The sequence below is a fragment of the Carassius carassius genome, chromosome 23 (genome assembly GCF_963082965.1).
Source record: "Carassius carassius chromosome 23, fCarCar2.1, whole genome shotgun sequence".
NCBI classification, from domain to species: domain Eukaryota; kingdom Metazoa; phylum Chordata; class Actinopteri; order Cypriniformes; family Cyprinidae; genus Carassius; species Carassius carassius.
In genome coordinates, this window is record NC_081777.1 from 15,114,104 (window position 1) to 15,141,999 (window position 27,896).

The 27,896-nt window shown below is 37.2% G+C and overlaps 1 protein-coding gene across 3 annotated transcripts in view; it reads left to right on the forward strand.

Moving 5' to 3' along the window:
• The window catches only part of lekr1 (leucine, glutamate and lysine rich 1), a 144,468-nt gene that overhangs the window by 2,524 nt on the left and 114,048 nt on the right, over positions 1 to 27,896 (forward strand). Inside the window, exons 3-4 of one of the 3 annotated variants that reach the window (XM_059506259.1) lie at positions 5,893 to 6,107; positions 21,203 to 21,322. In XM_059506259.1, coding sequence (XP_059362242.1) covers positions 5,893 to 6,107; positions 21,203 to 21,322 — 335 coding nt within the window. The other 2 variants (XM_059506260.1, XM_059506261.1) reach the window with 2 other exon arrangements.

The window sequence follows — 27,896 nt, forward strand, 5'->3', positions numbered from 1 at the left end:
TTCCCCAGTTTCTGGAAATTCATTTGATGTATTTCTTAATTACACTTCTAGAGATTTGCTTGTTTGTTAAATTATGTCATGCATACACACTACCATTCAAAAGTTTGAAGTCAGTCAAGCAGTTAGCACTTTTATTCAGAAAAGACGCATTAAATTGATCAAAAGTGACAGTAAAGGCATTTATAATTTTACAACAGTGTAATAAACGGCTCAAGTGTGTGATAATAATAAGAAATGTGTGTTGTCACACTGAGTGCATTGCAAGAATAAACTGCATTCTAAAATGTATTCATATATAAAATAGAAATCAGTTATTTTATATTGTAATCATATTTGACAATATAACTGTTTTTACTGTGTTTTCTAACCAAATAAATGCTGACTTGGTGTGAAAAAGAGAATTATTATAAAATCATAAATATAAATAATATATTTATATTTTGTAATTAAAAGTTATAGTTTCATGGCTATAACTCAAAGCTTGAATGACAAAAGCCATAGCAGAAAAATAAGTGTTTTTTATTATTTTTCTTTCATAAGAGCAATGGAAAACAATGCTCCCAGCTTGTTACTCTCTGTGTGCGTTGGGCTGTAGCTCAACATGTGGTCAAAGGTGAATCTTCTCAGCCACTGCCCTTCTTATCCCTCCACGCGAGGAAGTGTGCGTGAAGGCGGAAGAGGAAGGAGGGAATTGGGAGAACTCATCCATGCGTCAAATTCACCCATGACTGCTGAAGGCCATCGTCTGCCCCCTCTCTGCCCCAAGACCTAGTCTACACCTCCCCCTCCCCAATTTCCCTCTCAACAGCCATCCTGCTGTCATGTAATGTGTTGGCACTGTGGGTCCAGATGAGAATCTCAGCATTGGCTCATGGTACAGTGAGCACCACGGGGGGTCTTTATCTCCCTGAAACTCCACAATGCTGCAGTCACGAACCATCCTCTCATGCTCCAATCACACACTTGCTCGGAAACATAATTTAGAGAAATTAGGGAAAAATCAAGGAAAAATTCTCTTCTACCTTTTTACTTGATCAACAGTGTCTGTGACTATTTCATGGGTAGTAGGAGATGAGAGAAGATCAAAAACAAAGAAAATCATTCTGGATTCTTGAGATTTAACAACCTTAAAAGGATTGTTCACACCAAAATGTTAATTATTTACTCACAGAGCCTTAACTATCATAGACAATAACATATGGCTAAATTGTCCCCAATGTTTGAGGTCCTTATTCTACTTCTTGTTAAGATGACAAAAAGTATTTAATGTTAAACTTTGTTCTAACTACGGCCTCCATCCATCCATCCATCCATCCATCCAATAAAACTATATCTATATACACATACATAAAATCAGTGTGTGTGTGTGTGTGTGTGTTTACAAATACATATACAGTACAGACCAAAAGTTTGGAAACATTACTATTTTTAATTTTTTGAAAGAAGTTTCTTCTGCTCATCAAGCCTGCATTTATTTGATCAAACATATAGAAAAAACAGTAATATTGTGAAATATTATTACAACTTAAAATAATATTTTTCTATTTGAATATACTTAAAAAAAAAGAAGAAATATTCGTGTGATGCAAAGCTGAATTTTCAGCATCATTACTCCAGCCTTCAGTGTCACATGTAACATCCAGTCTATCACATGATCATTTAGAAATCATTCTAATATTCTGATTTATTATGAGTGTTGGAAACAGTTCTACTGTCTAATATATTTGATGAATAAAAGGTTAAAAAGAACTGCATTTATTAAAAAAAAAAATTCTAATAATATATATTCTAATAATATATTTTCTTTACTATCACTTTTTATCAATTTAACACATCCTTGCTGAATAAAAATATTGATTTTATTTAAAAAAATAAATAAAAATTACTGACCCCAAATTACTGACCAGTAGTGTATATTGTTATTACAAAATATTTATATTTTAAAAACATAGCTTCTTCTTTTTTTTTTCCTTTTTATTTATCATAGTATCCTAAAAAAGTATCACATGTTCTGAAAAAATATTAAGCAGCAGAACTGTTTCCAACTTTGATAATGAATCATCATATTAGAATGATTTCTAAAGGATCATGTGATAATGATCCTAAAAATTCAGCTTTGCATCACAGAAATAAATGATAATTTAAAGTACAATAAATTGAAAAACAATTATTTTAAATTGTAATAATATATCACAATATTAATTTTTTTTTCTGTATTTTTGATCAAATAAATGCAGGCTTGATGAGCAGAAGAAACTTCTTTCAAAAACATAAAAAATAGTAATGTTTCCAAACTTTTGTTCTGTACTGTATATATATCTATATATATATATATATATATATATATATATATATATATATATATATATATATATATATATATATATATATATATATATATATATATATATATATATATATATATATGACCCTTGGAAGTTGTCCAAATGAAGTTCTCAGCAATGCACATTACTAATCAAAAATTAAGTTTTGATATATTTACAGTAAGAAATTTACTAAACATCTAATGATTTTTGGCAGAAGTGAAAAATCAATAATTTTGACCCATACAATGTATTGTTGGCTATTGCTACAAATATACGTGCTACTTAAGTCCAGGGTCACATATAATGATGCTATTTACATCAAATGACATTCAGTCAAATTCCAAAAAGACAAAACCAAGACTCTTCCAAGTCTTGAAACTATATAAGAGCTTTATGAGGTGACGAGAGAGATTTTAAAGGATTATCTACTAAAAATCTTCCCATCACAGTGGACAACAACTAATGAATTTCTGTTTCTCCTTTTGTATTCAGTGGAAAAAATACAACAGAGAAACGACACAAAATCAAACAGAATTTAAATTTTTGGGTGCAATTTCCCTTTAATACTGCATAACATACTGTTATAAAGTACACATTCAGGTGTAACTCTGTCATTTGTCAAGCATCTTTGTGTCCCAAATGATTTAAATACAGATTTATCAGAGGAAAAATATAACAGGTTGCTTCATGTAACGGTCGGAGGGGGTTTGGTAATTTGTGGAGGTACTGGGGTATGTTGCGTGCCTGTAACACTGACCCATTTCTGACACAGGATTTGATGGAGGCAGATGAGAAGAGGGAAGGGGTGAGTCGAAAAAACAGATTAGGGGTCTGTTTTTGAAGACCATGGCACGTAAACTGCTCTTTCCTACCCGGTGTGCATGAGACGATAACCCGTGATGCTTGATGAAGGCAGAAAGGTTCCATTTAAATTAATTATGCCTCTTTCCTTGATAAGACCTCTGCTGTTATTTTCAGCCCCCCTGCTATGACTCATATGTTTAATTCATCTTGTCCTAGGGCCATCATATCGATTAAAAAGACATAAAATAGGCTTACATTAAATTACCTTAAATGGGAAGTGTGTAATTTCTGCACAAATAGCAGCATTAAAAGGAACTGCTGTCTATTTGTTTTAGCAATTACAGCAACAGTGGCATAATTTGAGGCTGCCTGTTTGTCAGACAATGGAAAAAGAGGACTTATCTGAAGTTATTTATTTGCAATTTTGCTAATAGCACAGCAATTACACACTGCGCCTTTCATTTGACTTTTAAAACCGTGTTACCGACATAACCTGTCAGTCAAATACTTTCTGAATCAGAAAGTGTGATTTTTCTTTTATTCACTGAAGGTTATACAAAGTGAACTTTTATATTTTTCCCCTGAGAAGGAATGTAGAAACAGGGCCTTTCGTGACTTGGAATATCCATCCAGCTCAGTACAAGGTATGTGTGTAGTAAGCATGTGTGTGAGGAGGGCAGTGTGTATGAGCGCTAAGCGAATGTGTCAGTGCCAGGGGCAGAGGCCTCCCTGAGGGCCATCACTGTCATGGGAACACGTTCCTACTGGTGGCAGACATCCTTCCCTGAGGCCAGTATGTGCGTGTCTGTTTAAGCCTATGCATGCGTGCCTGTCTCTGAATGCGTGAGGGAAAGCGAGCGGGGGGATCAGGGCTTTCAGATTTCGTGCAAATGTTCGCATTTCTCCGGGAGGCAGAGGATTGCGTGTGTGTGTTTAGACAATTAGGTAAGCGGGATCACAGACAGGCTTTAACTGAGACAGGGTCAAACTCATAAAGCCTAGTGTTGCATTTTTGTGTGTATGTGAAAAACCCAGCCATGATCACCGTATGATTAATTAAAGAAAAAGTGACTTATTTATGAGTCTATGAGCTGATCAGCACAACAGCCAACCTGAAAATAAACACAGAGTGAAGGGGGGGAAATGACTGGTTAAAGAAGGCACAATACAAATGCAAATAAATCCTTTGGTTTCTCTGCTCAGCAAGAACATCTCTATCACTTCTCTTTTCACAAGCACTATAATCAGAAAGAGTCGCAGACCGTATATATTTACAGTAAAACGACTGACGCACAGCTGCATGCACGGCCATCATGAACACATGATCACTTACAGTAAGTGTAAGAGAAACTAAGGCCAAAAAATAATATAAAAATGAAACTGCTGTGTCTCCTCTGTTAATTGTTGCTCGTAGTCACAAACCTAAATGAAAGGGAAACACGTTGCCAACATTGTGCTGTTCAGATCAAGGTTTAGCGTGCTTTGGTGTGGCATTTACGATGACAGGTCTCTTTCAGTCCCGGGAGGAGTGGCAAGGCTTGGTTGTTTGTCATTCTCAGATGGTCATTATAAAGCTGCCACTGGATTCAGTGAAGTGCAACGGTGTATAGAACTGACTTATATGATAGCACAAATAAGGTCTTTGAAATGTAATCAGTGACTAATTTTCGCTCTCTGGGTGTGTGTGCAGTGGTGTTGCTAGGTTTATGATAGATGGCTTCATAGTTGTGTGATAGATGGATAGATCGGTAGATAGTTATGTAGATAAATGGGAAGATAGGTAGATGAGTAAATGGATGGGTAGGTGGATCAGTGGTAGATGGATGAAAGGTCGGTATGTGCAGGTAGTAGATAGATGTGTAGAGCGCTAAGCAGATGTGTAGGTAGGTAGGTGGGTAGGTAGATGGATGGATTAATGGGTAGATGAATGATGAATAGATGGATATACAGATGGGTAGACAATTTTGTGAATATTTCTGATAGGTTGAGTGTGTTTATATTTGTGTTTGTGTTCAGATGAATCATTCTATGAAGGCCTGTCATTACTCTGGCATAAGTTATTTGATGGTAGGATAGATAGATAGATAGATAGATAGATAGATAGATAGATAGATAGATAGATAGATAGATAGATAGATAGATAGATAGATAGATAGATAGATGGATAGATAGGTGGATGGATGGACGGATAGATGGATGGATGGATGGATGGATGGATGGATGGACGGACGGACGGACGGACAGATAGATAGATAGATAGATAGATAGATAGATAGATAGATAGATAGATAGATAGATAGATAGATAGATAGATAGATAGATAGATAGATGGATGGACGGATAGATGGATGGATGGATGGATGGATGGATGGACGGACGGATAGATGGATGGATGGATGGATGGATGGACGGACGGACGGACGGACGGACGGACGGACAGATAGATAGATAGATAGATAGATAGATAGATAGATAGATGGATAGATGGATGGACGGATAGATGGATGGATGGATAGATAGGTGGATGGATGGACGGATAGATGGATGGATGGATGGATGGATGGACGGACGGACGGACGGACAGATAGATAGATAGATAGATAGATAGATAGATAGATAGATAGATAGATAGATAGATAGATAGATAGATAGATAGATAGATAGATAGATAGATTGGTTATATGGGGAAAAACAGATGGGGGGACAGATTTGTGAATATTTGTGACAGGTTGACTGTGTTTATATTTGTGTTTGTGTTCAGATGGATCATTCTGAGAAGGCCTGTCGTTACTGTGGCATAAGTTATTTGATCCTGCATGAGTTCCAGCGCCTGCAGGAGCATTTGCGGGAAGTCGAGAGAGAGCTGGAGCAGGAGAGAGGAAGTGTGGAGAGAGAGAGAACCTTGAGAGAGGAGCTCCAAGAAGCCTACACTCATCTGGAGGAGCTGAAAACATCTGTGCTTCAGCAGGAAGAAACGTGAGTCTCAGCCACAGCTCCATGACTGCACATATCTCATTACTCTAAGGCTGATAATACACTGGACAACTTTTTGAGCAATGTTGCCATCAACGGGCAACCAGGTGACACACAGGGCCCATGACCGATCTAAAATATACAGATAGAAATTTGTTTCCCATTCTCAATGGGAAAGTGCCCAAGCTACTTCATCAGCCTTCTATGAACATAAAACAACATATTTTTTTGCACATAAATGTGTTTTTCAGGTGTGTCCTAAGTTCTGCTTTTTCATTGGTGCTCTCTACTTACAGTACATCAGTATTAGGCCTATTAGGTTGCACACATACTGCATCCGTGGTGCATGAGATTAATTTTGGTGAATCCCATATTGATGGGATACAGCATTCATCTGGTGCATGAGCCGTCTAGTGCTGAATCCTCCTGAATGAAGTATTATGTTTACATTCTTTGTACAGAGAGATCAGCTTATGATTTTCTTCTATGGCACTTCAGCATTATAGCAGGTTTTGGACTGGCAGCCAGTCACCACTAACATTTTCTTCAAAAAGAGTAGAAATCCACCGCAGTAAACCATCAAAGAAACTTGCGGCAAATAGAGAGACTTCTTAAATCAAATCCCATCTTCCCCTTAAAAGTGTATAACTTGTCAGTACTGCAGAGGAACTATGATTTTATACCACCTATTTTCCTCTTGGTTCTCTCTGTGCCCTTCCTGTCACCAGCTGCAAAGCGGTCAAGCACAGACAGGCCAAAATATATGAATTCCCTGATGTAGAAAATCTTACGCTCACTGCATAACACACATTCAGTCTTTCACTTCATACAGCATCCACTCACCTCTTAGCTATTTATGGTGCTACAGTTTGGATTCACATGTCATCCCATCCAGTAAAACTAGTTAGTGCTTCAAGTTCTGACTAAAAAACTAATTTTAATGTACTAGTCAACAGGTCTACAAACATATATTGGTGTGTTAGTTTGCAGACACAGAACTTTGTATATAGAATGAAGTAAAAAGGGTCCATGACACTGTTTTATAGGACTTATCTGGGATATACCCTAGGCCCCACATTGTCCAAGACAGTTGACAAAGACTCCTCAAGAACACTGAGATATTTCTGGTATTTCTGCTGTAATGACACAGCTGCTTGTTTTCAAACTTTTTTTTCTCCTTACATAAAGGGGCAAGTGAATAACCTGACATGAAGTTTCAGTATTATGTTCTTCAGGGTTTACATTCTTAGCCACACATTAATTTGACTTAATGACTTAATTTGTAATTTTTACCCACAAATAGCAATTTATCAGTCATTTCAACCAAAACAATTTTAGACTTTGACTAGAAAAATGTATGATTGATTATAGAAATTTTCATGATTTAAGATTGTATACATTTCTATGACTTTTCCGGTTATAGAAATCAGAGTTTTGTGGAACCCTGGTTTCAATAAAGTTAGGGAAAATGGTTATGGAAAATTTCATATGGAAACTTTAAGTAAATGTTTGGGAATCCCTGCCCTGCATAACCTTAGTAGGGCCCTCTTATCACCGGCCCCGGGAATCCAGGCCCCTGATGTGTATGAATACACGTGTGAGTGTGATTACTTTATTTATATCTATTTTTGTATATGTGAATAGTTCCTCATTCCCTGAGCTCCGTAGCTCTGGTTTCCCTCGTGAGTCACTATGGGAGAGACGTGCATGCGTACTTCTTCTCTTCCAGCTGACGTGAATGCCAGGCATAATTATACCACCAAAGCAATCAAAAATAAACCTCTCAACACCTACGCCTCCGCAGCTTAGCACAGACAGAAATTCAGAGAATGAGGAGAGAGGTGCAAAGCGAGTGTGTGATTGTGGATCCTATTTCAGCTCTCTCTCCCGCTGTTGCTGATAATAATAGCAGGTTGTGTTGTCCGTGTAAGCTCACGAGAAAAACCAAACAGCACAGCAGTCGTGCTTCTAGATTGGCCCCACAGATTCATTCATACCCAGCACATTCCAGACCCGACACGACAGAGCAGCAGGCATAAGCGTGCATGTTTGGGTTGTGTGTTTGCTAGTGGTATGTGGTGGACTTCTGAAATGAGGACTCAATGTCACTTCTCTGCTTTTTGTTAGTCCATGGCAGCTGCATTTTCTTGGAGGGGATGTAGATGATGTTTTTGAACAGGATGGTGGCCAGGAGGCCAGCTCTAGGAAGAGTCCTAATTGTTTCAATCTTCTTCCATTAAGCACATATATAATGCTTCTGTGACCCTTCATTGAAGCAGAATTTTTTTCTGAACTCTTCCACAGATGTGTGGCTTGATGCAAACCTGTTTCTGAGTTCTACAGGCAGTTCTTTTGACCTCAGTGGTTGGTTTTTGTTCTGATATGAATTATCAGCTGTTAGACCTTTTATTAAGATTTGTATGCCATCCAAAATCATCTTCATTCAATTGAATTTGCCATAGGTTAACTTCACTTGAAATTTAGTATCATCTACAAGCTAAATGAATTTCTAACTGTCCCAGATAAGGGTATGTAAATTTATGCAATAAGTTTTTTTTATTTGTAATACATTTGCAAAGATTAAATTAAATTAAATTAAATGTATGCATTTAGCAGACGCTTTTATCCAAAGTGACTTACAGTGCATTCAGACTATCAATTTTTACATATCATATCATGTGTTCCCGGGGAATCGAACCCCCAACCTTGCGCTTGATAGCGCAGTGCTCTACCAATTGAGCTACAGGAACACTAAAAAAAAAATATGAAAATATGCAAAGATGTTTTTCTGCTTTACAATGATGGTGTATGGAGTGTAGATCGTTGTGGGGAAAAAACAGCTCGGTGTTCATCTTCAGTTCTCTCTTCACAGCAGTTCAGTCAGTGTACTGTTTTAGTAAATGAATTACTCCGGGATACTGGTTTATTTTAACTCTAATGTTTAAATCATTTTAACATTAAAAAAGTTAACATCTTAAGTCATTTGTGTATTAATGCTTATTGGAGAAGCAAACAGTTTCAAACGATTCAGTTCGATTTGGTGAACTGGTTCAAGAAGATCCGGTTACATCGAGTGATTCGTTCGCAAACTGGATATCACTGCACTGCAGTGAACGTGCTCACAACAGACACGGAAGAGACGACAATGCTGAGTAAAGTCATAGTTTTAGCTATTTTTTGACCAAAATGTATTTTCGATGCTTCAACAAATTCTAACTGACCCTCTGATGTCACATGGACTACTTTGATGATGTTTTTATTACTTTTCTGGACATGGACATTATACCGTGCATACACTTTCAATGCATGGACAGGAAGCTCTCGGACTAAATCTAAAATATCTTAAACTGTGTTCCGAAGATGAACAGAGGTCTTATGGGTTTGGAACGACATGAGGGTGAGCTATTAATGACATAATTTTAATATTTGGGTGAACTAACCCTTTAACATAAGTCAGTAAAAGAACAAAATGTGAAAAAATGAAGAGGCACTGTATATACAGCAAAGAAAAATATTTCACATAAATGCTGTTCTTTAGAGCTGTCTATTCATCAGAAGATCCTGAAAAAAACCTGTTTTCACAAAAATATTAATAAGCACAACCACTGTTTTCAGGGATAATAATATGTTTCTTGCTTACCTTTAGAATGATTTCTGAAGAACTGTGTGACACTGACAACTGGAGTAATGGCTGCTAAAAAAATGTAGTATTGCCAAAAAAAGAATAATGTAGATTTAAAAATCATTTAAATCAAAATTAAATTGTAATATTATTTCATAATATAATAATATTCATATTATTAAATCAATAATAATATTAAATCGATAATATTACAGTTTTTATTATATTTTTTATTTAAAAAATTAAATTGGTTATCATAAGACACTCATCAACATCAGAACCATTTTTCAGAACCATTCTTATTTAGTTCAGCTTATATTTATTATAACTAACTTGTTCACCTATTATTGTTACATTCCACCAGTCACGGAACCTTTATTTTGACAAACTGAGTGGTCACTTAAAACCAGCTGACTCACGGATGATAATTTCAAATAATTTCAAGCTAATTTAGATTCTGATGAGACTAAAAGTGTTGATATCTGAGCAGGTAATGCTAGGTTCACACGGCACGATTGTAAAAGTAGTTGGATTGCTGCTCTTCTTACACTACACTTACATGTCTGGAGTATCATCTTGCTAAAATCTTGCTGTGTGAACCCGGCATAAGATGTTTAGTCTCTAATTTGTACATTTTCACCTGTTTGATCAATTCAAGCTGATTAGCACATCTGTTGCAAGATGAGCCATTCCCAAAACCAAGGCACTGCCTCCTTTAATCTGACTTGTCATCAATATTTTTCCTCTGGTTTAGGGACCCTTTGAAATATGAGCTCGAGGGAGGCAAAAGAGATGGTTTGTTCATCTTCGGAACACAAATTAAGATGTTTTGGATGAAATCTGAGAGCTTTTTGACACTCCATAGACAGCAAGGCAACTACCAAATTCAAGGCCCAGAAAGGTAGTAAGGACATTTTAAAAATAGTCCATGTGACATCAGTTGTTCAGCCTTAATTTTATGAAGCTGCGAGGATACTTTATGTGTGCAAGCAAATCAACAATTGCTTCACCTCTGTGTCAGTCTTCGACGTGTGTTGTTCACGAAGGTACAACAGTTTACCACATCTCTCATGAACGTGCGTAGAAGACTGACACAGAAGTGAAGAAATTGTTAAATAACGTCTTTATTTTAAGTTTTCTTTGTGCACAAAAAGTATTCTTGTAGTTTCATAAAATGAAGGTTGAACCACTGATGTCTCATGGACTATTTTACTGATGTCCTTGCTACTTCTCTTGTGCTTGCACATGGTAGTTCAGTTGCTGTCTATAGAGGTTCAAAAAGCTCTTGGATTTCATCAAAATATCGTAATTTGTGTTGTGAAGATGAACGAATGTCTTATGGGTTTGGAACGACATGACATCATTTTTATTTTTGGGTGAACAACTCCTTTAAATGAGATAGAGGTGTGAAAAAATGGGTCACAGCTTAATATTCTAGTGACATTTTTTGTTTCATTGTTTTAAACAGTTCTAGGCCTATTTGGGACGTTCAGTTTGACTTTGGTTTTGTGACCTGCTAGTGAACCCTCTGAGGTGACACAAAGCCAAACTCAAAGCTAGAGAAAAGGAAGAGGCAGATGTGAGATGGCAGTAAATGGGTCATGGGAGAGAGGGCATGTGGTAGATGTAGATAGTTTAGTGGGCAACAACATCCGTGACAGAGGTGTGAGAATGGTGCAGGCAGGGTTCCTTTTAAAAAAAGAAAGCATCAGCTGCTATATGAATAAAATGAAATTCTAATAATTTTTTTAGAGTTACAGCTGTACAGGGAGCTTTCAAGCAAACAAAATTATGTTAAATTTGAAGTGTATCATTTTTAAACTGTTGCTGTCAAGCATATGTATGCCCTTTAATGTGTGTATGTGTGCGTGTGTGGCTTTCGCAATGATGTAGATTTATCGGGCTGACAGCACTGTACTGGCTTCGGTGGTTTTTCACTTCCTCATAGTGCATCACTCAGCTGTTGAGACCTTGATATCTTGGTATGTCTTGCACGCATGTTTACCAAATGCTCTGTATCTGTGGTGAGCCTGTGAGCATGGCTACACTTCTGTCAGTGTGAGGGTTAATGTGTTTGCATCTCTGTATGATTGCATATGTGTCACAGCCACCATAAAAGGCGCATTTGCACGTACTGCACGCAAGCACAAATACACGCTTTTTGTGTGTGGTTGTTGCAGGAAGTGGAAGAGGGCAGTATATAAGGGCGCTATATTTCTCCATATGCTTTACACATACTTACACATTCTAATAAGGATCTGAAATATAAGAAGATCAAGGTGTGAACGTGCTTTACTCGATGGTAGATAAATTACATGCTAATGCCCGCTTGCAAGGACTCTCAGTGATGGAAAATGCTTTTGTTTTTGTGAAATTATGTCTGACAGCTTCAATTAGTTTTGAGATATGAATTTTGAAAGGGCTGAGTTCTGCTTAGCTTTGTTCTCACCTTAACTAATGGAGATCGACAGACCAGCTGTGGTACCTGCTCTTCAAAAATCATCCTAAAATCTTCACATGTGCATTTTTCAGTCGGTATTATTATTAAAATAATATACACAGTAAAAGATTATTTGATTAGTGAGTCAAGTCGACATTTTCCATTAAACTCATCAAATAAATTTAATTATAAAACATTTAAAGCAGCAACTATATAATTTATATATATGTTATCTCAGATGCTTTGAATGTGGCTGCTAAGTCAGTGAGCAGTGGAGCATTTCCTGTTTTCTGTCTGTGCGAGTTCAGATGGAGGTCACACAACGGGTTCTTTCATTATTGATAAGTGGTTCTTCTAGTTGTGCGAGTGTGTGAATTTAAATGACCCCCTGGGCCTCCCTGTAGGGCTTAAGTAAGACCCCATCAGCATGGTATCATTAATGTAGCTTTAAACCATGTTAAAGCCCACTCATGAGTCCCCAACAAGCCCACAGGGCATCAGTATCCATGTCAGATTTATGTGATTGACAGGGTCGAAAGGTCAAATGATGCATGATGGGATTGGATTTATGCATGAAGACTGACGAGGTCTGGGTTTACAGAAGAGATTCATCTAGTTCAACTCTGTCTGGGGCCCTACAGGGGGACCTGCAGGTTTAAAAGGGGAGCATGGAGAATGTAAATCAGACTCTTTGGGCTGTTTGTGATGGAGTTCTTTATTGTCAGAAGAGGCTCTGAATGAGTCAACGGAATGATTAGAGATTCAAATCAGGTCTGTGTCATGCCACTTCAACACAGAACTGCCCTAAACGCTTTCCTTTGATGTGCTGCAATATGATCTAAGTTGCAACCTATAAGTTAAAAATGCAAAGTATCTTTTAGAAATGGAAAAGGGGATAAATAGCCTTTGGTGTTTCATGTTGTGATTATGAAAATCACACTCCTGGGTCTCTGCACTACAGTAATAATTACTCTGAAACACATAAACACTACAAAGAGACCAGTCTCCACCAACAATTTTTGATGAATTAATTATAATTCTTTTATTTTGTTAATATATATATATATATATATATATATATATATATATATATATATATATATATATTATAGTAATCATTTCTTTTATTTTGTTATATATATATATTATAATAATCATACTATATACAGTAGTAATCATAATTATAAATATATATACATGTGTGTGTGTGTGAAATTAAGCTGCTGTCTGATTGACTTCTGCATTTTCTGATGTAACATGATTTCCATGGGTTCTAAACTATTTTATTAATTGAACAATCTGTTTTACAACTGATTTGGTGCTAACATAAGTTTTTTTTTTCTGTGCTCATCCATCCCTTCTTCAGACATTTAATGTGATGATTGAAACACACTTACCAACACTTTTTAACACTTGCATGTATTATTAATTTTCAGTAAATTTGTGCTGTTTTTGTGTAGTTCAGCATACCATCATGCATCATATCTATCTTCATACTTGGACTTTGTCAGTTTAATTGGTCCGCAGTAAAAGTGGTGACAGAGAGATCAGCACGCAAATGTGAAAATGTGAATTTCTGTGTGTGTGTGTGTGTGTGTGTGTAATGAATAACCTTACTAGTCATCGGCAAGAAGGAGGCGGGAACCGGCGGACAATCAACTGAAACTTTAATAATCACAAAATAAACACAAAACAGCGTACCAGCCCCTCACGGACGACTGATGCGCACAAAATAAAAACACAACTAAAAGCCCAGGCCTGGTCCTCTCTCGTCCTTCACTGTCGTCGCTCCAGTTTTATATCCTTCCATCTCCTACGTGGGACTCAAGACCGGCGGTGGGCCGCAGGTGCCACTGATTTGCCCAATCATTGCCGGCCTCACTCCTTGTTCCCACGTCCCTCAGCCCCGCCCCACTCGCCACAGTGTGCAATCATATCTGTAAATATACAGTGAGATGTTTTTCATTTAAACCTGGAAACCTACAGGATGTCAAGAAATGTCAAACAGGTATGACATTATATAATGAAGAAATATCTCTAGGTCAATAATCAAATCAATAAATCTGTGACACTGATCATGTGACTCTTTGACAGATGGTCAAATGTTCTTCTTTCATTGAAGCTTAAGATGCTCTTTGCATTGTCTCAGATCATGCTGGAGTTCGTTCACACGCTAGTAGAGTTCATGCCACTCGATTGCTGCAGTCATTAAAGCATTTTACACATTCATGTTGATTTTTCAAATGTTCCCATTTTTTATTCAAATTGCCATGCTGTTAATTTGTTTTTAAATGAGAAAAAATAGAAGATTTTAGTCTCAGTGATCTCACTGTATATTTACACATAAGACTATAAAGCAACACTAAAGCACAACTGGATTGAACTGAAACAAAGAAACCTTTGGAGTGATGATTAGATTACAATAATTTCGATACATCCTTGGCCTGTTGTTGCTGCTAGCAACCAAGCAAACAGTGAACGGCTGGCCATTAACCTCTCTGCTGTGGGTCTGAGTCAGCACAAATTATGCAAATATACTATTTCACTCGTCTCACATGGAATATTCATAAAGGATATATTTCCAAATCAAAGGAACCTGTCTTGCAGACCAGAACATGTTATTTCTTTCTTGCTTGCTTTCTTTGTTTTGACCTTTCAACCTTTAATTTGTTCTTTCATTCTTTCGACCTTTCAACCTTTCATGCAGGATATATTTGCAAAACAAAGGAACCATACTAGCAGACTAGAGCATGTTCTTTCTTTCTATCTTTCTATCTTTCTTTCTTTGTTTTTGTCTTTCTTTTGTTCCTACTTTATTTTTTGCATCTATATTTCAAACAGGTGTACTGTATATTGTGTCCTTGCGATGGAGCTGAAACATGAGCTATATATTTCCTCTCTTACCTCATCACCTCAAACCCCAGGCCTTTTGCGTACGTGTGCGCACTCATGTCTATACGAATGTGAGAGATATTTTGTGTATGCAAACCCAGAGGTCTCATTTAGCCACCTGCACATAAGATGCATCTGATATACTTTTGTGTGTCTTGCTTGTATGAGGAAGTTTGGGAAAACATGAGCAGGCCACACATTTAGCTTCAGGCACACATTGAACATTCTCCTCAACAGTTGCGATGACAATGGCAACAGCAACAGAGGAGTAAACGGCAAAAAAATATAAATAATAAAAAACTGAAAACCTCCCATTGTGGGTTTGCAGGAGAGTGACACAATGATGCAATATGATTTTCATATTTCAGCCAGACTTTTTGTGCTCTCATTTAAGACCTATGTGTGCGAGTGTGTGTTGTTGAGTGTCTCACCTCAGTGTTTGTATGCATCTCATCTTGTTTGTGTTTTATGATGTTTGGTTTCCATGAATGATGCCATAGCAATAATTATAATCAAGGAAATGCTTTAGGATGGGAAGGACAGGCTGTTTCTCTGTTTTATACATACACGCACACCAATTGACACCATTGCCCTTTAAAATTTGCGTGCTACTTCTATTCTTGTTTTCACATTAACGCTTCATTTGCTCATCAGCTCTGAGTAATAAAATTAATCCAGACCTTACATGTCAGTTCATTTAATTAGGATAGGTTTGTTTGTCTTTGCAATGATCAAAGCAACCCTTTTTGTATTTCCAAAGGGTTGAAAAGTGAATATTCCACATAGCTGCTTCCCAGTAGCCTGGTTCTTTCAGTAAGATGGTGATTTAGAATGAGCTCTTTGAGCTTCTCAACTGATCGGGAATGCAGCCATGAGTCACGTCTCTGTTCTGTGTTCATTACACTAATGCTCCCCAGCTTCACACTGCTGATCAAAACCTCACGTTCAGTCACAGAGCTGTTCAACAGAGGGGCGAGAAGCCCACTGAGCCTTCCGGCATGCTGAAAGAAGCGGAACTGGCACTTTTTGTTGGCATGATGCTGTATCGTAATTGTTAATCGTTGCATAATAGTTTTTTTTTTTGTTAGCTGGTGTGATCTTTCTTCTTTTGATCACAATGGCTGGTAAAACAAGGCTGGATGTGTTGGGAGAATAGACAAACGTTGATTACAGTACGGCAACACATAGGTTATCCAGATGTGTACCAGATTCACTGGTATTGATTTTATATATTAGGTCCTTGTCTAATTTAATCAGGCAATGAAATTATGACTTTTCATTTAATCGTTCTTTATGTGACAAACACATGGCATTTGCTTACATTACCGCTGCCAAGTTATTATCCGACTCTGGTTCAAATTATAAATCTGGCATACTTATGCTTCATATCTGGTCAAATATGAGTCACAAGATTATACTGGTCGGGGACAGCAGCGAACAAACTATGCTACATGCAAATAGTAAAATGCAAATAGCATATGACTGGTAACACTTTATTTTAAGGACCGAATCTCACTAACTAGTTACTTGTTAGCATGCATATTACCAGCATTTTGGCTGTTTATTAGTGCTTATGAAACATATGTTAATGGCTTATTCTGCATGACCATATTTTAGGTCTCTTACACTCTAAAAAATACTGGGTTGTTTCAGACCATGGACTGACCCAACTTTTGGTCAAAAGACAACCCTCTACGGACACCTTGGCAATTGAATCGCCATTGGCTAGTAAATTTTATAGTTTACTCGCCAAACTTCTCTCTCTCTCTCACTTTGCGCGTGTGAAAGAAAAAAACGTCTAGATGTAGATGTAGATGTCCAAGGCTGTGTCCAATTATTTGGCACAAAAAATGTTCTGTCTCTTGCAGTAGAAATAAACATGGTTTGTGCAGTGAATTATTGTCTTGCATCTGTTTTTTTTTTTATAATTCTTTAAACGTATTATTATCTATTGAATAATTTTTTTTATTAACATTATTATTATTATTATTTTTTTTTTAAATGCATATTTTTGTTGGCAAAAACACAATTTTCCATCCTCTCCTGGGCCCCCTACATCAGCTTCCAAAATTGTAATTACAAACAGTTGTCATATTTTCAAACATTTAAAGGCCACGTTGCAGGTTAACCACCACTGTCGATTAATGGGTACATAAATCACTCAATGGATAGCACAGCGTGAAAAATCAACGTATTCTTTATATCTAGTGGGAGTGATCATGACGTTAGTTCAGATAAGTACCGGTAACCTTTATCAGTGTCGTAGAACTGGTAAACTTTGTCTTTGTCATATCAAATATATCTATCTATCTATCTATCTATCTATCTATCTATCTATCTATCTATCTATCTATCTATCTATCTATCTATCTATCTATCTATCTATCTGTCTATCTGTCTGTCTGTCTGTCTGTCTGTCTGTCTGTCTGTCTGTCTATATATCTAGTCTATCTATATCTATCTATGTATTTATCTATAATCTGAATACTCTCATCTACTACTCGTCTCTTTAGTCACTCTCAATGCTCTCAAGGCGGGCTTTGGTAAATTCTCTCCCCAACGTGACGTAATGCAATGCATTGTGGGGGAAAGGAGAATCGTTGCAAACCGCTGTAAGATAATACCTACTTTTTCGTATTATATTCCGTTTTGTGATACCCAACAACATAAAATACAATGGATAACAGTTTAAATGTTTATTACCAACAAGCAAATTGCACGAATTCGTTGATAAATTAACCCTGCAACTCGGCCTTTAAGCACAATACATTTCTATCAGTAAGAAGTTTGCATTTTTATATTTCAGAAAGAATATATACACCAGATTTTGTAGTAGATTCTTTAGTTTTCACTTGCAGAGATATTTAACCAGTGTTGTGCATTTTATGCTTATCAGAGTATCATGTTTTCCCCTTAGAAATATGCTGCATTGAAAAATCTGTATGCTTTATGTGTGGAACTCAAAATCAATGCCTATCTATAGTATAGTTTCAAATCACTTGCTTATGAGGTTCCAATTCAGCCTATGTAGGCCGTAGACACCAAGTGACTCACTATTGGAACAAAGCCAGTGGCACAGTATCATAAATGTCTATTACTAGCACAAAATCGTTATAGTGATTCACCGTTGCATGCAGTCACAGATAAATGTACGGAAGCACACGCACACTCAGCCTCCCACTCAGTCACACGTTAATAGAAAGAGCAGGTCAGTTCCCCAGCTCACACACGCACATGCTTGCAACTACAGCCAGTTGCTCACTGTTATCACGATTTTTTTCAGCCTCCTACACACACACACAGTCCTGTAGATGAGAGAACAGCAGAGTCGTCTTTAGTCTGGGATTTGCAGCCCATTATCACGACTCTCTCATGTCTCTTGGCGCACACACACAAACACACACACACACACACACACACACACACACACACACACACACACACACACACACACACACACACACACACACACACACACACACACACACACACACACACACAGTAGGCAGCTGAATGTCTGTACCCAGTCTGAGTCTTTGCTCTAATTCTGATGGAGTAACAAGTGAGATAATGAGCCAGACATCGCTAGCTCTGCAACTGTGTCTCTTTAAGCCTTGCTTTGAGACAATAGGGCCAACATCTGCTGCTGTTTACCCACAATGCATCAGAACCCTCTGTATAACAACAGTCTGCTCTATAGCTTAACGTATGGATTTATTTTCTGATGAAACACTCTGTAATCTGCTCATTCCTGCAGTAATGAGCATCTGAAGCCTACATAAATACACATAAGCCTCAGAATTTACCTGTGTGGATGGTAGGAATGTATAAAGGAAATAACAGAGGCATCTAAAGATGAATATAATGTTTCGTGCTGCTTTCTCAGTGCCGTTAAATAAGTGATGAAGATTCTGGAACAGGTCTCTCATGTCCTTACAAGATTGTAGCGTGTGTAATTTCACAGACAGTACTGGGTACAGTGCATTCCGAAGCCATCTGTGGCTGCGCCGTATTTCAAGCATGGCTGGATCGTCTGACAACAGAAGTGAGAACAGTACATTCTCACTCTTGCATCTCTGTGTTCAGCTGTGGCTCTGAGATTTGTTAAGGGATAATAAAGAACCAAAAGAGGTTCATCTTTCGTTTCCTTTGTGGGGTTTTTGAAGTCCTTTTTTCGCAGTATGAGCAGGCACTTAAGCTCAAAAGGGCCGTATATCAGAAATGTCAAACTAAGAATGTTGATCTGGAAACAGTTTTTGCCCCTTACACTTACATTCCCCATAAACTGATCTGGCAATAGAGCTCTTTTAACATTATCCAAACAATATAGTATATTCATTAGGAGAGCACAGCTGTGCTGTGTGTATTTGTTTTTCAGGATTTTGTTGTAAGTGAGCATCTGCTGAGATTTCAACCTGGTTTGTTTGTTTGTTTTTGAGTGTGTGTGTGTGGATTTTCTTCTATTTTCCTTCTTTTTTGTTATCTCGTTATGGTATTGACATATGGTGGCATATCGGTTTCCTTCACGTTCTTGCTATCGAAATTCAAAGATAATGATTATGTCTTTAAAGGGGTCAAGATGAAAGGAATCTTTTATTTTTTATTTTTGTGTATATCCATACATACATATATAATGTATTAGAAAATACTCAATATTTTTTATGTTGTTAGGAAATATTTGTAATGATTTTTTTTAAAAAGTAAATATATTTATTATATTTAAATATAATTGATCACCAAGGCTGCAATTAAACACAATATGAAAAAGAAAATCTATTTAAAATAAATATTTTGTATTTTAATATATATATATATATATATATATATATATATATATATATATATATATATATATATATATATATATGTATGTATATATATATATGTATATATATGTATATATATGTATATATATATATATATATATATATATATATATATAAAATTTATAATTTAGCAAAAATATGTTATAACAACATGTCTGCTACTCTGTATTCCAGCTGAAATGTCAATAATGCATTTCCTTGGGACATTTTATAGAAAACTGAATCAATTAAATGTTTTGCAGTCATGCAGTTATTCATTTATGCATGAACAACTTGTTCTCAGGCAAAATATAGAACTCTGAGTGCAGAATCAGCTCAGCAGCGTTATGATGTGTTATGCTTTGAAGAACGGCATTGAAGCACACATTGAATGACAATTCCATTTGAGACCATAGAAGTTTGTAGTACCTATGAATTTAATTAGAAAATAAATGAATTTATTAGTTTCCTAAACATTTTCCATAGAAGGCTATTAATTAAAATACATTATTGCAAGATCCCAAAATCCGATTCTATGGCCATCGTACACCAGCCTGCAGCAGAATCTGTCCAAACGCAAACAAATTCAAAGTGTGTCCACAAACACTCTGGCCTTTTCTGAGTTCAGCTATTGGAAACTAATCCATTGAAATGTATAGGTCCGCAAGCGTTCCGATTTCTCACACATGCATACAGATGGCGTGAATGAAATTCATGACTTCACCACAAGAACCCAAAAAATCTGCAGCTGGGAATCTTCTTTAGGTCTAAATTTATTCAAACCCATGTCTTTTACCAGCACAAACACAAACAATAGCACTCACACACTCTCTCTCACGCTCTTGTTCTGTCTTACACAAACACGAGCCTGAAATAGGCACACGCAAACACAATGACAGACAATTACGCTCCCAGTGATATCACACTGATACATCAGCTATTGCCTCAGGTTCGATAAACCCCTTCGTGCCAGGGATTTAGTCAGCCTTGGTGTGTACTCTTCTGTTGCTATAGCGACCTTGTCTTTGTGAGATCCACAAAAGCCCATAATACTCTGCGGACCGTATATCTGCCCTACAGAAGTCTGTCTCTCATTTAGTCTCACACACTCCACACACAGAGCGCGTAACGCAACCCTCCTGGCTCTGTGGCTGGGCCGCTCTTCTGCCATTGAACTTTTATTGAGAGAAAAAGAAAGACTTTTTATATTTGGAAAATCGACATGTGAAATGTTTCCACACAAACAATATTGTTCCATATAAAAAAAAAAAACTCAACGTAATAATTATTGTGCCATTTCTGCTTTTTGTGTATATCTCATTCCATGTCTCTTTTCCAGCACGAGGGCCCTTGACCTGCAGCTGTGCGTGGTCACGCGTGAGATGGAAAGCATGAAGGCGGAGAAAAAAACTGCGATTACAGAGCTGGAAAATGAGCGCACTTGCCGTCTGCATCTTAGGTAAGGAAATGAGGGAACAATGGCACAAGAGAGACAAAAGAACAAGCTCAGCAGATCTCATTGGGTCGTGAGTGCGTGTGTGGAGTGTCTGCAGTAGCCACCTCAGCCACGGCACGACAGGAAGAGCTCTGCAGATGGGAAACAACTGTGTGCGTGTGTGAGTACACTTGTGGGTGCTTGCAGGCACAAGTGTGAAAAAACAAAATAGTGAAAAGGGAAGGAGAACTAAAAAGAGAACAAGCGTACATTGATTTGAGCAGAATAGATTTCTGTGTAGCCATATACTGGGATTAACTACATTAAAAAATGACAAAATAAAAAGTTATTATGCCTGCCCATTTAATTTCTTCTTTCAGTAAAATTACGTGACTATAGCGGTAGGTTAAATCATACACTAGTCTAATTGCAAATCAAAATGATCAACTGACATTTCTCCCCAATGCAGTGAGGTCAGGCTTTCAGAAGGAGAATTAACATGTTTTATTGGTATGGTAAAATAGGGTTTATAATACTAAAAAGATTTTAAAAATACACATAAAAGACAGTTACTAAAAGCATTAAAGGTGACATATCATGTAAATCTGACCTTTTCTCATGTTTAAGTGCTGTAATTGTGTCCCCGGTGCATCTACCAATCCAGAAAACGTGAAAGAAAAACACCACGGTAAGCCATTCTCTAAATGTTTGTGAAAAAACAAGCTGCTTAGATCTTCCCCCTTAATCTGCAAGTTTCCACCTATGGTGACTCCACTGTTTTTGTGAGTGACAGCGGTGTACCAGTTCTAATGCCATGGTGAAAGTTCAAGCAAAGCATGCTAACTTTTCTGTCTTTGGCTGCACTGACCAGCACAAAACACTTTTTATAGTCCCAGCCTCAGAGGAGACAAGAGAGCAGTGGATTTGTTGATTTATTTACTGTACTGTATATTACGCTGCTGCCACAAAGATCTAATATAAACATGCAGTTTTTTCCCCAGCTGTTTACCAAGTTCTCATTTCTTTTGTTCTCATAACCAAATATTTTTTGTAACTCATGTGAGTTAAATGCATTAAGAAATGAAAGAGAACTTAGGCCACGTTTACACTAGTGCGTTTTAGTTTTAAAACAGCGTTTTAGAATGAAAAAGATCCTCGTCTTCACTGGCGTTTCCACAGCGTTTCAGAAACGATCTCCGTTTACACTACACAACCTAAAACGCATGTCACATGATCATTCATCCAGGTACAGCCATAGATATAAATAGGTAGATTCCCTATTATTTAGATCGCGGAGGTGTCTACGCTCTTGGAGTGATCGAAAGGGGAATTTACCTATACGTCTATGGCTACAACAATGCAAATTATGTTATTGCTTACACGGTCATCAAGGATATGCAGAGGGAATTGGGGGTAGCCCCGCCATCGTTTTCAAAAGTCTCCGTTTGGTCTGTTCACACTGAAACGCAACCCCCGAGTTTTAAAACTAAAAAGGGGTCTGCAGTGTTTTCAAAAGTCTCCGCTTTTTAAGGGGGGGAAACGCAGGAGTAGTGTAAAACATAGGTGTAACCTTATCAAAAGTTATGCGTTTTAAAACGAAAACTCACTAGTGTAAACAGGGCCTTGGTTTAGTACTTACATGTCATGTGACAGATGCTTTCTGTGCGCATGCAGAAGTTAAACTAATATGGTTGAAATTGCATGATTTTAGTGCAGTAGACATGATAATCAAAACCAAATAGATGTTTGTTTTAGCAGAGTATCTGAGGAGTGAGCTGTAAAGGCAAAACCCTATTCTTGAAAAGGGGGTAGGGAGCAGTAGCTCATTTGCATTTAAGGAGACATGCACAAAAACAGCTTGTTTCTGCTTCCACTCAAAATATAGTATTTTCAAACCGGTATAATAAATCGTCTGTGGGTTATTTGGAGCTAAAACAGACACATTCTTGGGACACCTGAGATGTATATTACATATTGTAAAAAAAGGAACATTATAGGACTTCTTTAATAAAAAATGCTAATTTAATAAACTTTGATAAACATTTAAAATTATTTAACATAATAGTAATAGTGTGCATTATAGAGTGATATTATATACTTTTAATAATTGACAAAATAAACAAACAAACAAACAAATAGAGTGAATAGATGTATCGTCCTGAATGTATTTATTTTATATATTAATTCGTAGTTTTATATATTTGAATGAAGTATCTTATGCTCAACAAGCTGCATTTGATCAAAAATACAGTAAAAAAATAAAATAAATATCTGTTATATTTTAAATTGTAATTTATTCTTGTGATGGCAAAGCTAAATTATCGGTATCCATTATCAACATAATGGATTTTCCCATGTTATTCAATTTTAGTTTTTTTTTTTTATGCTTGGGCCTCCTGCTGATATCTGTTGTTTGAAATGTAAACAGTTAATAATCAGATGCTGTGAGAGAAGCTGTCATGAACGACAGAAAGGAGAGAGGTTTCGGTTGACTGGCAAGTGATAATGCAGTCATGAGCTTTCTGACAGGCAATTTCATCTTCTCCAACCGTCTGTGTGAGTGGCACACATAAAGGCCTTGATGGCATCATACTGCGAAGTGCTTCCAGGAAAGGTGTGTGCAGGGGGTCTGTATTTAAGTAAAGGAATGTGTGGCAAACAATTATTTGTGGTTAGTGTGCATCAGCTTGGTGACGTAAAAAAGCCTGCTGTGAATTGAAAATCAATTTCTAATTTGCTTTACATTCTTTTTAGTCATCTCTCACATTTGTTTTCTTTTCTCTTTGTCCCAATTGATTATTTCAGCTGATGGCTGACACCTGTGCAGGTTTTTGAAATCTCTCAGCAATTATGACTGAGATGATGAATTGAAATTATGAATGAGAGAATTCAAAAACTGATTTTAATGTTGTTTTTTTTCCTTATGCTTTCCGGCCCTGGCTTCACACACACACAAGCACATAAAAACACGCAATGTACCCTCATGGCCACAAAGTCTTAGCAGGTGATTCATCTGGTTTAAAAGATAATGATTGTATCATATTTCATCACATGTAGAATGAGGAGCTTTTTTTTTTAGGTATTTTGAGCTGAAACTTCAGAGAACCTCTTATATTACATATTGTAAAAAAAGGGCCATAATGTGTCTTTTTTAACGATGGTTGCCACCTATATAAAACAGAAAAAGGGACGAAGACACACCCTACATCCCAATGTGCATACTATGCATCCTAAATAGGATGTGTAGTAATGTGTGAGTTCTTCACATGTAAGACCAATGACTGGCAGATTGGTAGATGTTTCTTTTCTCTCTGGTATCATAGGAAGTTAAATGAAATGAAATGTGGAGGATCTTAACTGAGACAAGACTATTGACAGGCCAGTTTACAGTAACAGGATGTGTTTAGCTGTGTGACAAAGCGTCTATTATAGAAGCAACTGTTTGACATGACAGTATCTCCCAAAGCTTAACTACTCTCCTGCTGCACCCTCAAAAGTGTGTACTTTTTCTTTGTAGAAAGAGTATATTCTTTAAGGGGGTAGTATACTGTAAGTAGTCAAACTGGGATGCAGCAAAAACCACGTAAGAGGAGATGACAGGCAAACGTGAGACACTCAATCTTTAGTTAGCTCATCAGTGTGTGATTTCATAAAAAAGAGGGGGTGTTAGACCCCAATCAACAGTTCTTTTTATAAGTTATGATTGCAAACTCTCTCTTTACACACATATTTTGAGTGTGATTCATTGGCCAAATAAGAGAAAACAATGTAAATTCGACTGATAGTATTTTTTTGTGTGTTTTCTGTAGATATAGTAAAAATATGTATGGAAATCTGATATTGTGACAGTCGTACACCCTAGCACGGTGTACAGTCGATTTTTGCATTGAAAATCATTACTCATATTTTCATCAGAAAATATAAAATGTAGTTGTGAAGAAGCCTTTCCCTGAAAGTCAGTAAAATGAGCGCTGAAGTACGCTCTCTTTGTTCTCTACTTCACAAAGATATGAAGTAGATTTCGCATCTTTGAACTGCCTCAGTCATCAGAGCAAAGGAAAAATGAAATAGCGTGATTCTTAGATGTCTTCCCTCCTTAACCCCTCCGAGCCGTAATGTTAGCGTCTCTTTAAAGTCCCCTTTTCATGTTTTGTGTGTGTGCATATTTATTTTTTGGAGTGAAGTGTGCGTGCTTCACATATGGGGCATGTGCGTGTGTAGTGCGAGCTCACTGTAGCGTGAGGTCTAGCAGTCTGTTAGGTCAAAAGGTTTATAGCCTGATTATAGACTACGCCCCAGCGGTTCACAGAAAGAGATGGGGTAGGACAGAGAATGAGACAGGAAGCATAAACTGTTTGATCCATGAACACCCCTAGGCGAAGCGGAGAGCACCAGAATGCCGATAATGTTCATGATGATTATGATGATGATGATTTGAGAGGTGATTTATAACAGTTATGATGAAGTCATAGATGTGAAACCGGACAGGCTAAGAATGCTGAGAAGCCGGGGGAAAGCAGCTGGCCAGACGCACACATCAAAAACAGACCATGTGCTGTCCAGACACACTCCAGAAACACTTCAAACACTGAGGGCGAAATGAGAAAGAAAAAGAGGACAGGAGTGGGGAAAAAAGACAAAAAGCATGAGGGGTCAGTCTGAATGGGGTCAGTCCAGTTTAACTGACACAGCCAGATGTACTTCCAGAAAACACACACAGCTGTTGGTAATACTGGTCTGTCCGGTTTCTCTTTTGCTATCATTTTGTATTATTTTCTACTTGTTTTTTCTCCTCTTCTTTTGAGACCATGTTTAGTCTCATCTCATTTCACCTCTTATTCATTCTCTTCTTCTCTCTGTCTTTTAGTCTAATCTCATTTTGTTTAATTTGCTCTACATCGAGTTTCATTGCATCTTGTCTTTTCTTCTCTTATTCCATCTTGTTGTCAAGCCTCGTTTCCACTCCTTTCCTTTTATCTCATGTCTTCTCTTCTCATCTCAGCTCATCTCTTGCCTTCTCAGCTTCTCCTCAGTCTTTTCCTATCATCGTGACTCCTTTCTTCTTGTTTCTTCTCCTCTTCTTTTGTGACCATGTTTAGTCACAACTCATCTCATTTCAACTCGTGACTTCACCTTCCAATTTCCTTGCATCATTTATTTTCTTCTCTTTTCATCCTTCCTAGCCTGGTTTCCTCTCCTCTGTTTTCCTCTCCTTTCATCTAATTTAAACTCCTTTTCTCGTCTTTTCAGTTCCTGTTATTTTCTCATAATGTCTTTTCTCATCTCAGCTCGTCTCTTCTCAGCATTTTCCTATCATCTTGTCTCCTTTCTTCTTGTTTCTTCTCCTCTTCTTTTGTGACCATGTTTAGTCTCGTCTCATTTCACCTCATGCCTCCACTTCCCATTTCCAATTTCCTTGCATGCCATAGTTTTTCTTACATGTAATCTTTTCTCCTCTTATTTCATCTAGACAGCTTGTCTCCTTTTCTCTTGTTTGATCTTCTAACTTGTCTCGTTTCGTTTCCTATTTGTCTCTCATATCATCTAATTCCATCCCTTCCTGTCTTGTCTTTCTCATTTAGCCCTTTTACAGTAATTCTCTTTTCATCATTTAGTCTCCTCTCTTCTGACAATTGCCATTTTTCGTACCCAGTGTTGTTCCCTTGTTATGAAAAATTAATTCCCATGGTTCTCTCCCGCTGCCTCTTTTACTGTCTGTCTGTCTCCATGTCTCACCCTAACACTGCCATGTTTTCCCTGTTACCATGACTTCTATACAAGTGGATGAGTGTGTGCTTGTGTATGTTTGTTTACATGGTGACAGGCAGGGATGTGGGGGATGGATACACACATGGTGTGGTTGCTAAAGAGATTTCATACATGTGTGTGTGTGTGTGTGTGTGGATTTGCCGTCCTGTTTATCCACATAGAGACTTCAGGCAGCTCTTATCTGCCTCTGTCTCATGATGATGATGTAATGCTGGTGGGAATGAAGGGGCGTGATGTAGGGCAGCAGTACAGCTGAACTGACACAGAACTTCAAGTGTACAAACCTCATTAAACCACCCGGCCAAACACTGACAGTGCTGACGCTGAGTCAGAAACTACGAGAGACACTGACTGTCCCATACAGTACTGATGGAGTTCTAAATGAAGGTCCAGCAGGAGCATGTTCATCTAATCCTGTCCATCTCAACACTAAATGTATACTGTAAAAACAGCTGCTTACCAAATGTGTTTACCTTAAACCTCCTTAAGGATTATATGAAAATGTGTACTCATAACAAATGAGACGCAGCTTAAAATTAACAGGAGTAAAAAATATCCCACCCACACATAAAGTGTTACATTTATTTATCTAGGCTTAAGTCTGTGTTCTTGAATATTTAGAGATTTAGAGACTTTATATTACATTTTCATGGATCAAAACCAAGATATCCAAAATAATAAATAAAAAATTAAATAAAAACAGTTATTCGGTGTTGATTAAACCGTGATTTCACCTTTTTTTGTTTATCAGTACTGATAATTCTTATTCATTCCTGTATTAATGACAAATCATAACTTACTTGTTTCTTGTGAACAACATTAAGATTGA